This window comes from Balaenoptera acutorostrata, chromosome 20 (genome assembly GCF_949987535.1).
Source record: "Balaenoptera acutorostrata chromosome 20, mBalAcu1.1, whole genome shotgun sequence".
Lineage (NCBI taxonomy): Eukaryota > Metazoa > Chordata > Mammalia > Artiodactyla > Balaenopteridae > Balaenoptera > Balaenoptera acutorostrata.
Window position 1 is genome coordinate 21,159,617 of NC_080083.1, and position 12,315 is coordinate 21,171,931.

Here is a 12,315-nt window from a genome sequence, read left to right on the forward strand (position 1 = left end):
GCCTCTCTCCTACCAGGCTCCCCAGCCCCATCCACCCTGCCCACCTCCACCCTATGCCTGTAACTCTACTTTCACAAAACAGCCTACTGCCTGGAGGAGGCAATAGGGCAGATGCGTTAGAGGTGGGTTCTTATGCTTAGGAGCCTGACAGGTGTGACGTCAAGGGCCTGGTCTGCCACTTACTAGCTGAGGTATCTTTTTTTTTTTGGCCTCGCCACACAGCTTGCAGGATCTTGGTTCCCTAACCAGGGATCAAACCTGTGCCCCCTGCAGTGGAAGCGCAGAGTCCTAACCACTGGACCCCCAGGGAAGTCCCTAGCTGTGGGATCTTGAGCAAGTCACTTAACCTGAGTCCCAGTTTCTTCATATACAGGATGATGATTTTCATTGCAACGCGCTCATTGTGATTGTGAAGACAAATGAAACTACGTACCTGGAGTAACTGTGCCGGAGTACTCAGAGAAGGCCCATCCGTTCCTCACCGCCCAAGGCCTGCCTCCTGCATAGAGCTTTCCTGAACCTCTCTGATCTCCCCTGCAGTGACTCACTATGGCTGCCATCTTGCCAGTTTATCACCTGACTGCTTCCTCTGTATAATGCTGGCTTTATAAGCTCCCAAAGGCCAAGGCTGCTCCTTGTTAATCACCCCCTCATTTTTTATCTTTTATTTTTGCCACACCATGCAGCTTGCGGGATCTTAGCTCCCCAACCAGGGATCAAACCTGGGCCCCTGGCAGTGAGAGCTCCAAGTCCTAACCACTGGACTGCCAGGGAATTTCCAATCACCCCCTCTTTATGCTGCCTCCACGCACGCTCACACCTCTCACTTGTGTTTACCTGCCTTCTCTACCCAATGGGTTCTTAAGTGCCTTGCCTCACCCGTACCCGTATCATCTGCACTTATCTGGAACCCGTAGGCACTCGGCCAGGGCTTGATGAATGACAGAACTGAACCCCCAACCCGGGGAAAGCAAGCACTGTGCTCTATGAACCTTGCCAAGAGAATGTGTTATGGAAACAAGGAGGGCCAAACCAATCCAAAGACCTTTGTGGTGGCAGAGTTCTTTATCAAATTCTGCACAAACAGGCCAAGAATGAGGTCAGATTTCCTTGGCCAGAAGCCCCCTGTTTTCTTCCAACTCTTTCTCTCTCCACACAATACGGCAGAAGGTAACTACTCTCGTTCCCTCCTGCTGCAGAGTATGGGGAATGAACCAAGTTCTGGATCAAGTGCCCCAGGGCTGGAGCCCCACCTCTGCCCCTCACTCCTCTTGGGCTAAACTCAAGTGGGGTTAATAATCACTAACTCGGGCTTCCCTGGTGGTGCAGTGGTTAAGAATCCGCCTGCCAATGCAGGGGACACAGGTTCGAGCCCTGGTCCGGGAAGATCCCACATGCCGTGGAGCAACTAAGCCCATGTGCCACAACTACTGAGCCTGCGCTCTACAGCCCGTGAGCCACAACTACTGAGCCCACGTGCCACAATTACTGAAGCCCGCGCGCCTAGAGCCCGTGCTTTGCAACAAGAGAAGCCACCGCAATGAGAAGCCCGCGCACCGCAACAAAGAGTAGCACCACTCTCCACAACTAGAGAAAGCCCGCGCCCATCAACAAAGACCCAACACAGCCAAAAATAAATAAATTTTTTAAAAAAGAAAAAGAAAAAAAAAATCACTAGCTCACAGGGTCACTGAAGAGATTATACAGCCTATTATATAACCTACTATGTGTCAGTGGCTGGTCTATAGTAGGCACTCAGTCGACTAATGTTAGTCCTGCCATGCTCTCTCTTGCCCCATCCTTAAGGGAAAGAGGGGGTAGGGGCAGAGAAGAGTTGCTCTCATCTGCTGAATAATAATGGAATGCTGACATCTTCTGTTATAGGACAGTGGTTCTCACCCAGCGGCAATTTTGCCACCCTGGGGTGGGGGTGGGGGGTCATTTGGTCACAGCTGGAGACATTTTTGATTGTCAGACATGGGAAGGGAGGTGCTACCCGGCTTCTAGTGGCTAGAGGCCAGGGATGCTGCCAAACATCCTACTCTAAGTCCAGGACAGCCCCCCACAAATAATTCCGCATCCTAAAAGTTAGGAGTTGGAGAAACCCTGTTAGAGCTTAAGAGAACTCAAAGTCCTGAACATCCTCAGCACTGTTTGAAAAAGCCTGCTCTCCCTAGACGCAAGTATCAAAAGCCCACCTCTCACCTTTTCCCCCAAGTACCCACACAAACCTTGCAATGCCGGTGGACAGGATGGCAGTGGAGGTCTTCAGCTCCTCGTAGAGATCAGCGCCATTGAAGGGGAAAGCCGAGAACTGAGCCAGCAGCACCCGCCTCAGGGCGACCAGGGCCTGCGGAAGGGGAGGGGAAACTCAGGAGAGGGCCGGGGCGCTCCGACCCGAAGCAGCCCAGAGTACTCGGCAATGACCCGCCAATGGAGGAGGCCCCCCCTCCAGGGTCTCATACGGCCCCCTGATCAATCTCTGGGAACCCTTTGCTCAGGGATGGGCATTTAGAGACATCCAGGTTTGGAGCGGAGATTGTCAGCTCACCTTATAAGACAAGCCACATTTCTGGGCTACTTCCTCCAGGTCTGCTGAAACCAGGTCCACCACTGAAAACAAAACACGTGGGGTTGGTGGGCAGGAAGGGAGGCTCGGGGGCCTCCCTCACTTGACTTTTCCTCGCCTACGTCGACTAGCTGAGCCGCAGGACCTGGCGTGGTGCCTAGCACACAGTGTGGGTTCTACCCTTCCTGGGACGTGGCTAGCCCACTCCCACCTTCCCGGGCTCTCAAGGAGGCTGTGGGCGGAGGAGGGGGGAGGGGAGGGGCCCCTCTCCCGGGTGTGCCAGGGCCGGGGCCGTCCTCCGCGCTGGGCTCCGCCGCGTGGCCCGCACTGGCGCACGCCTGCGATCACCTGTCTTGATCCCGCGGCCCCGCAGAAGCTGGACCACGTCCTGGGTGAGACCCGGGCACAGTCCGGCCCGAAGCACGCCCATGTTCCCTGTGGGCCTGGGGCCGCTCGTCCCGAGGACATCCGCGGGGCCCTTTCTGGACCGAGCGCGGGAGGCGGGAGGGAGGCGGGAGCGAGGCGGGAGGGAGGCGGAAGGCGGAGGCGGCGCGGAGGGTGCGGAGCCTGCGGGGACGCCGGCACCCAGAGTCCTCCCGCCCGGACCGCGCCGCAGCTTCCGGCTTCCAGGCTCCAGGGCCCGGCCTGCAGCGCCACCTGCTGGCCATGGGCCGGATTTGCGAGCCGGGCAATTGGGGCGGAGACGGCGCGCCCAGATCTGCCACCCTGCGCCCGCATGCGTCTCTGCCTTCTCCCCGACCTCGCCTCCCTGCAGGCCTCCCAGGTGCAGCCTTCTATTCTGAACACTGGGCCAGAACGTTCGATCGGACGGACCATCCCTACGCTCAGGGACGTACCTGTTAGTGAGGGAAGACAGGAAAGAGGAAATCAAATAAATCAGATAATTACCGATCGTTTGATGGGTGCTAAAAAGCAGCTGAGCACGGAGAGGGCATCTGCTTCTCTATTTTCCAAATAAAAGAATTTGTAAATGAAAGACAACGAAAACCCTGAGTATATAGAACACACACACACACACAAAATAATTTGGTATTTTTAAATGTCCTTTGCTTGACCTCATCCTCTGGAAGAAAGAAAACAACTTTACAGGGTTATCTCCTCACAATCCAGTAAGGTAGGGGCTATGTTTATTCCTATTTTACAGATGAGGAAGCTGAGGTGCAAAGAGGTGAAGTCATTTGCCAAAGGTTTCACAGCCTGTAAGGGCAGAGCTGGACTTAGAGTGGACGAAACCACATGTAGGTGCAAAGCTAGTGCTGTTTTAACGGCACCCCTGTCCCCACCCCCCGAAGTATGTTTTCCTACTATGACATGTTTTTTTTTAATTTAAAAAAAATATTTATTTATTTATTTTATATTTAGGCTGCACCGGGTCTTAGTTGCAGCACGCAGGATCTTCGTTGAGGCATGTGGGATATAGTTCCCTGACCAGGGATTGAACCTGGACCCCCTGCATTGGGAGCATAGAGTCTTAGCCACTGGAACACCAGGGAAGTCCCCTTACTGTGACATGGTTTCCTTGAGAAAAAGAAACAACACAATGTCTGGCCCATTTCTGTATGCCTCTGCAGCACCCACCATTGTCACTCAACACATGAAGACACTTGGGGTGAGGGTGTGGCAGAATTTAGAATTCCAGCAGTAAAACCTGCGTATATGTGAGCTATGAACCTCATGAACCATCCGGGCTTTCCCTGTGCTTACACAACTGGACGAAGGGGGTTTGCTGCCTAGGATTTCTGGATATAGAGTCTCAGGATTCTATAGACAAAGTCCCCCACTCCCAGAGGCCCAGTCCAGTACTGCCTGCCTGCCTCCATGCCCAGGTGCCTTTGTATCACCATCAATCTCCTCCTTCCTAGGGCAGGTCCGAAGGGCACCGGTGGTGAGCATTCTTAGATTTTCAGAGAAGGGCAGGGCTGCTGTAACCACAGAGCCTTAGCCCAAGGGGTGTTGTAGTCTCTTCCTTGGCTCTACCCACTCCTAACATTGGCCCTGGGCAACAGCAGCCTCAGATCAAGGGGGAGGCTGGCCCCTAATTGTTACACTCTCTGACGATTATGAAGTCAGCTCATTGCACCCCCATCCCACCCAAACTAAGGGTGTGTCCTCTGCCTCCAGTTTCTCTCTGCTTCCTGTCAGCTTGGTTGTCCTGCATGGTGACGGCTGTGGTCCCAAACAAGGTAGATGGCATCAGAGACACTCTACAAAGTGGGAGATGGGGAGGAGACCATGCTGAAGAAGGAAACCCTCAACGTTTTGAACACACTCAACCAAATGTCGAAGCCCTTTCCAAACCCCAAGTCTATGAACAGGACCGTCACTACCAAAGGACTCCCACTTTCCTCAAGGGGCAGTTTGGTTAACTCCTTGAAGGAAGATGCCATCAATCTACCGTAAGACACAAGTCTGGTCCTTTTCTCCTTTCTAAAACCAGACCTGGGGGATGGGGGTGGGAAGAGGGGCTTGAAGAGGCAGTACTTCCTTGACTTATCACAGTCAAGACTCCCAGGGAAGAGCATGTGTGCAGGTTGCCTATGGAGTCCTGACCTCAGATCAGTTCTTGGAGGCATGCCGGCCTCCGCCTCCGGGAGGCCTTCCAGGATTAGTCAGAGATTTCCTGGCGGTGCTTGTCATCCTGCTTTGTCCTCATCACCCCCACACAGACCCCCTGCCCCCTCCACTCCCCATGGCTCCTTTGCCTCATCCTCCCTATTGTACGTTCACCTGCCTGGTTATGTCCCCCCAGTAGCCTGCCTGCCTTCAGATTGAGGTTTGCTGTTCCTCCTCAGTGATTCTGGGTTTCCTTTACTTCATTTCACAAAACTCTTTGAGCATTTAGGTATCTGGCCCAAGGTTAAGTTCTGAGAATGCAGAGCCAGAAAGCACAGTCTCTGCCTTCAAGGAGCTCCCAGCCTGGTGTGTGTGTGTGTGTGTGTGTGTGTGTGTGTGTGTGTGTGTGTGTGTGTGTGTGTGTGTGTGTGTGTGTGTTGGGGGGCTATCAGGCAAGAATTGAGACTATTACAGCATGGTCTGTGCTATGACGGGACAACTGGAGGAACCAGAGGAGGCTTAGTGTAGCTTGGGAGGGGGTGAAGTTAAGGGAGGCTTCATGGAGGAGGTGACTCTCATAGGAAGGGAAGGAATTAGCCAGTGGAGGGATGGTGGTGTGGGTTGATGCGGACTGAGGGAACTGTCTGCCGGGAAGTTTCATGGGTGTGTGACCTGGGCAGTCACACACAGCCCGACACTTAGAAGTGCCCTGTGCTTAGTTTAATGCTCAGATGTCACTGTCTTGAAATTCTTAATAATTTCTGAAGAAGGGGTCCTGATTGTATGAAAGAGATATGGTGTCCACTCCCTAAGGGACCTGTAAGTAAGCAGGTATGGCTAAAGTGATGGATGCTTGTAGGAAACTTCCTGGTATGGGGCAAAAGTCTTGGGCTAGGAGCCCAAGTTTAAATCCACGTTCTACCACTTAGATATAGGGCCATAGACAAGTTAAATAAGATCAGGGACCCTCGGTCCCTCATTTGTAAAATGGGGCCAACACCATCCAGCAGGACTGCTGTGAAGATCACTAAGGGTGCCTTCCATGCCCCTTCAGCACTGGTGTTTCCAGTCAGTAAGTCTAAAACAGAGATTCGTTAGGACAATCTATAGTAAAACTGACATCCATACCCAGACTCTTCAGCCTATAAAGGGCCTTGGTGGGGGAATCATCTATTCCAAGCATCCACCAAGGGCTAACATAGGAGGTTTGGGCTGATCAGGATTTCTCAGGGGGAGGTTGATGGGGCTGGAACTCAAGGAGGAAAAATTTGGCCTTGATCAACCAACCATGAAGCTGGAGGCTATCCTGGCATAAGGGATGTAGGGGTGTGTGTAGGTTGCTGGATCTGGCTAGAGCAGCCCGGGGAGAAGGGGGATGAAGCAGTGGAGGGGAGCCAGAAAGCACCAGGAGAACATGGGAGCTGTGTAGCATAGGGCCCAGGAGATCTGGGTTCTGGTTTCAACTCTGCCATGGACTCACCCTGTGACCTCGGGCAAGGTGCTTGGTCCCCAAAGGCCTTGTGACCACTCTCTCTAGACAGGGTTCTTCAGACTAAGAGTTGTGACCCATGAATGGGTCAGGAGCTCATTCTGGTTGGTGGAGACCAGTATTACAAAAATGAAAAAAAAAAAAAAATGAAATAAAATAGAATTGAAAATTTCAAAGCACATCACACACAGAGTAAGGATTGGTTTGTGAAACATTTTAGTTACATGTGTATGTATGAGTATACTAGCTTGCCAAGAAATATGTATTTCTTACTTTGGCTTAAGAGAAAAAAAAGATTTGAAAGCCAAATGTTTTGGATTCTGTACTTCATCAGCAAAACCTTTTAAAGAGTGGGGAAACATGTACAAGATTTTTCTTTGTAATAGCAAAGAATTGGTAAGAAAGAATACAAATATCCATGTAATAGAAAACATACAGCGGTTAAAATGATTGAACCAGAGCAGATTAATCTAAAATATACAATGTTTTAAGTAAAAAACAGCAAGCTGCAAATGGGTATGTACTGAATGATACCATTTATTTATATAAAGTTTAAAAATATGCAAACTAATAACATATGAATGTAACAAACCTATAAAGACACATGGGGAATAATAAATACAAAATTTTAAATTTACTGCACAAGCTACCTCTGAGTGGGAGGATGAGGAGAGAGGTGGGGGAGTGAAGTATACAGGGGCCTTTAACTACACTGATAAAGATTTAGTTCTGAGCTGGATGGTGGCTAAATGCAAGCTTAATATATTACAGTATGTTCATTTCCAGTTTTATTGAGACACAATTGAATTTTAACAATGCATTAGTTTAAGGTGTACAACATGATTTGATAATTGTATATATGGTTAAATCATTACCCTAATAAGCGTAGTTAACATCCATCACCACAGAGTTACAAATTTTTTGTGTTTGTGATGAGAACTCTTAAGATCTAATCTCTTAGCAACTTTCAAATATACAATACAATATTGTTAATTATAGCCACCATTTTGTACATTACATCCCCATTAATATATTAATCTTGATATCTTGGAGTGTGTCTAAAAACTTTCATAATTTAAAAAATTTAGAATGGAAGAAAAAAAGTTTTTGAGCATTCATCCCAATATATGTATATTTATCTGTACTGTTAACTTTTACATGCTATATATTAATAAATATTGTTAAATGTTATAAAACCTAAGTAAATAAATTAGTAATTACATAATAAGCAATAGTAAATAAATATTAATAAAACTTGATTTATTATTTTTCTTTTAGATACTTTTAGATATTTTTCCATATCCCGGTTAGATCATTGTGGTCATTCCCTGGGGTGTTCGCACCCCACTTTGGAGGAAGGACTTAAAGTTTCAGCAGTGTTTCTAAAAATGTGGTTCTCAGAACACTTGCATCAGAATCATCTGAAGATCTTATTAAAGATGCTTTAGCAGCTTCCCCAGTCCCATTCCAACTGGGGACCAGGGACCAGAAATATGCATTTTTCACTAGTAAGTGCCCTCGTGAGTTTGATGCACTGCTGCAGAGCAAGAATGTTCTGAGCTGCTCAGAAGCAGCTGGGGGCTCTGGGTAAGTTGTGCCCAAGGCCTGCCCGCCAGGAGCTTCCAGGCAGCAGGGGCCCGGGTGGCCTCCTTCGTCTGTCTCACCTGTCTCCCCTCCCACTCCAGGAAGCAGATGCCAACGGAGGATTCTGAATGCAGCTCCGATGACGCCAGCATCTCCCCCGTGTCATCCACTTTGTTGAATCCCATCAAATTGGCCGTGACCCAGCCCAATAGCAGCTTCTTTGCAGGGATGCTGGAGGGCGAGCTGAACAAACTCAGCTTCTCCTCGATGGGCAAGAGTACAGAAAAGGGGGACCTGGCCCTCTGCCCCCAATCTAAGTCCCAAATAGCCCCTGGTGGCCTGCTGGACCTTGACAACCCTGAGGTGGACACAGATACCTCCTCAACGCCCTCAGAGTCCTCCGTGGTCCTGGATGTGCCGGAGGCGCCCTTCATCTGTGAACATACGGTCAGCGATTCCACGGCTGTGGTACGTTTTCCCCTTCTTGTGCATTTGGCAAAGGCTTAGTGGCTGCCCCCGACATGCCAGGCACTGAGCTGAGCTCACTGGGGAGTGTGAAGATGCCTGCATCCCGACCTCAAGAACTCCAGCACAAGCTAGAGAGGGCTCAATGCCCTCTCTAGGGAAAGTTCAAATCAAGTGCCAATAGGGATTCAGAGGGAAAGAAATATTACTTCCAGGTGCAGAAATAAGCTTTGGTGGCATTTAGTAACATTTGAGCTGGGACACAGAGGTTGGATTTAAACATCTAGAGATGGGGAAAGGCATTCCGTGGAAGGCTGACACTAGCAGAGGCTCACAGGTGGGAAAGTGGAAGGAAACACCTAGGTCCAATCCAGGGCTTCTCATACTTCCCTGTGCCTGCGGATCTGAGGATCTGATCATCTGGTTACCGATAAGATTCCTGGGCTTCATCCCTAGAGGTTCTGATTCAGTAGGTCTAGGGTGGGGCCTGAGACTCTGCACTGCTAACAAATTCCCAGGTGGTGTTGATGGCCCATGGACCACATGTCGAGTAGCACTGTTCTAGATACAGGGAGAGAAGAGAGCAGGAGTTAGTCTGGGGTCGCCCTCCAGAGGTCCTTTAACATTACGCTGCGTTATAGATTTTTCAGTAAGCAATAACGATTAGCTTTTTGCAAAGCTTTCTATCAGGTGATAGATGCAATTTGAGCTATATTTTGGAAGATAAATCTGGAAGTCCCATTGTTGGATGGCCTAGAGCAGTGTTTCTCAGTGTGGTCCCTAGACCGCCAGTAGCAACAGCATCATAGGGAAACTCATTAGAAATTTAAATTCTTGCTTTCCCTACCCCCTGCTTGGGCCTCCTGAATCGGAAACTGGGGGCAGGGGCCAGTGGTCTGTGTTTTTGTTTTTTATAAATTTATTTACTTATTTAATTTTTGGCTGCGTTGGGTCTTCGTTGCTGCACTCAGGCTTTCTCTAGTTGCGGCGAGCGGGGGCTACTCTTCATTGTGGTGCGCGGGCTTCTCATTGCGGTGGCTTCTCTTGTTGCAGAGCACGGGCTCTAGGCACACGAGCTTCAGTAGTTGTGGCTCACAGGCTCTAGAGCGCAGGCTCAGTAGTTGTGGCGCACGGGCTTAGTTGCTCTGCAGCATGTGGGATCTTCCCAGACCAGGGATCGAACCCGTGTCCCCTGCATTTGCGGGTGGATTCTTAACCACTGTGCCACCAGGGAAGTCCCCAGCGGTCTTTGTTTTAACAAGTCCTCCGGGGTATTCTGATGCACACCAGAGTATGAGAACCACTAGCCTAGTTAGAGGAGAAACTGGAAATGGGAGACAAGACAGGTGACAGCAGGGCCAGGAATCTGCAGTGTTATAAAAGCTCTCTGAGATCCTGGCTTGGCAACCACTGTTGTAGTACAAAGTGTATGGACTCTGGAGCTATTGGTTTGAACCTTGGCTCTGCCACTTAACTGCTGTGTGACCACGGGCCAGCTACTTGCTCTCTCTGAACCTGTAACCCCATCTGCAATGAGTGAGGTGGACGAGATGATGGCTAAGGTCCCTTTCAACTTAAACAGTCTAGAATATGGAGTGAGGGTACACTCTGAGGTGGTTGAGGTTGCCCAGGGATAGTTGCTCATGCTTTGGGCTGGTGGGGCCATATTTAGCGCTGGGAGTGCCTAACACTTTCCATCAGCTCTAGCTCAGCTCCAGCAGGAGCAGGGATGGGAGTGGGGTCTTCTGACCCACGTTGTGAGGGATGGCAGGGTGGTGAGGGGAGGCCAGGCCAGGCCAGGTCTGAGGAAGCCTCGGGGGTTCTCTTCCCCTAGATTTCCTGGACCTACGCCCCAGGCAAGCAGCAGGTCAGTTTCTACCAGGTCCTGTTGCAGGAGGTGGTCAGGAAAAATGATAGTGAGATGCCCAAGGCAAAGAATCGCCCATGGATCTTCAATAAGATCTTGGGCACCACCGTCAAGCTGATGGAGCTGAAGCCTAACACGAGTTACTGCCTGACTGTCCGCGCAGCCAACGTCGCTGGGGTGGGGCAGTGGTGCAAGCCCTACAAAGTGAGCCCTGGGAGAAGGTGGGCCCGAGGGGTGTGGACCAGGGGTGTTGGAGGTTGGGAACACCCCTATGCCCCCACGACTCGTTCTCCTGCTGGCTTTCCTTCTCCCTGGGCAAATAAGCCTCAATTCCAGGCCACTCTCCTCTGGGAGGGTTCAGGGTTCAGCCACTTTGGGGCCCACTGGGAATGCAAATTGATCTTTTCATTCATCTCTAATGAAAGTCTCCCAAAGCCATTGGCTTCTGGATTCTTCAACTTAGTGTCAATAATTGTGAGTGGGTCAGGAAGTCAAGGGCATTGAGGGTAAGAGAGGGAAGAGGCTAAAGCGGGACAAAGAAGGGAACAGCCTGGGGGTGGGCAGGAGAGGCCCCAGTAAAGACAGCACACAAGTGGGGAGGCACAGATTTGAATCATGCCTCTTTGTTCCTGTTCCTGGTGTCAATGAATAGGTTGGTAAGGCTGTCGGAGACCCCATTTAGCAGACAAACGAGGGGGTGGCAGAGTCGAAGAGGTGAGCTCAGGGTCAGGAGTTCTGAGGACTTTGGTTTATTTCAGTTTGCAACCGTGGCTACAGACTTGAACAGCTTCCCCGAGAACAATCCCATCCTGATCACCGTGCGGCGCAAGGAACCCCAGCGGAAAACCATGTCCGTCGGGTTGGAGGACATGCGGAGGCTAGAAGATCTGGAATACCTCTTTCCCTACTAAGGGGGAGGGTCCCAGGAAGCCCCTCACCTACTTTCAGCTTCGGCCTAGGGCCCTTAGGAACCGGAACCATGAAATGTACCAGCAGCACCAAGCCAGGGAACCGCTGACCACCCTGCTGGTCCCGGGCCTGGGGCCGAGGCCAGATGGGAGCTCCACTCACCTGGAGACACCACAGGCCTGGCCAGGTCAGATCAGCCTCCACTGCCCGTAGCTGCTAGGCTTCCTTCCCCAAATCTGGGCTGGTCCAGGTCCCTCATTAAAACCTGCAGGTCACCCAGCACCTTGGAATTCTGTTTCATGCCGCCGACAGCCTCAGCTGGGCTGCTGCCACCCACCCTCCTGGCTTCTGCCAGGACCAAGAGTCCAGGTGGGTCAGGGGACGGGGTAATGAGATGACAACAACACCCTTTCCCCGTGGGAGGAGGAGATGGTCCTCAAAGATTAAAACACACACCAGGGGGCTTCCCTGGTGGCGCAGTGGTTGAGAATCTGCCTGCCAATGCAGGGGACACAGGTTCGAGCCCTGGTCTGGGAAGATCCCACATGCCGCGGAGCAGCTGGGCCCGTGAGCCACAATTACTGAGCCTGCGCATCTGCAGCCTGTGCTCCGCAGCAAGAGAGGCCGCGATAGTGAGAGGCCCGCGCACTGCGATGAAGAGTGGCCCCCGCTTGCTGCAACTGGAGAAAGCCCTCACACAGAAACGAAGACCCAACACAGCCATAAATAAAAAAATAAATATATAAAATTAAAAAAAAAAACACACACACACACCAGGAAAAAGAGCAATGTTGGACAGAGGTAGCGACAGCCCACACACTGTCAGCCTCAGACTTGAGCTCTGGGGGACGTGATGCA

At 50.9% G+C, this 12,315-nt stretch overlaps 2 protein-coding genes across 2 annotated transcripts; one reads left to right on the top strand and one right to left on the bottom strand.

Annotated features, from left to right (window-relative positions):
* Window positions 1–2,168: 2,168 nt before the first annotated feature.
* On the bottom strand, window positions 2,169–3,186 carry RAD51D (RAD51 paralog D). The gene is made up of 3 exons (XM_057536564.1): window positions 2,918–3,186; window positions 2,552–2,613; window positions 2,169–2,350 (listed from the first exon to the last, which is right to left on the bottom strand). Exons 1-3 carry the CDS (start codon window positions 2,997–2,999, stop codon window positions 2,174–2,176), a joined length of 321 nt encoding a protein of 106 aa, XP_057392547.1. The 5' UTR covers window positions 3,000–3,186; the 3' UTR covers window positions 2,169–2,173.
* Window positions 3,187–4,777: 1,591 nt separating this feature from the next.
* Window positions 4,778–11,500, top strand: FNDC8 (fibronectin type III domain containing 8). Its single transcript, XM_007190186.2, has 4 exons — window positions 4,778–4,986; window positions 8,318–8,684; window positions 10,516–10,752; window positions 11,307–11,500. Exons 1-4 carry the CDS (start codon window positions 4,778–4,780, stop codon window positions 11,457–11,459), a joined length of 966 nt encoding a protein of 321 aa, XP_007190248.2. The 3' UTR covers window positions 11,460–11,500.
* Window positions 11,501–12,315: the final 815 nt, after the last annotated feature.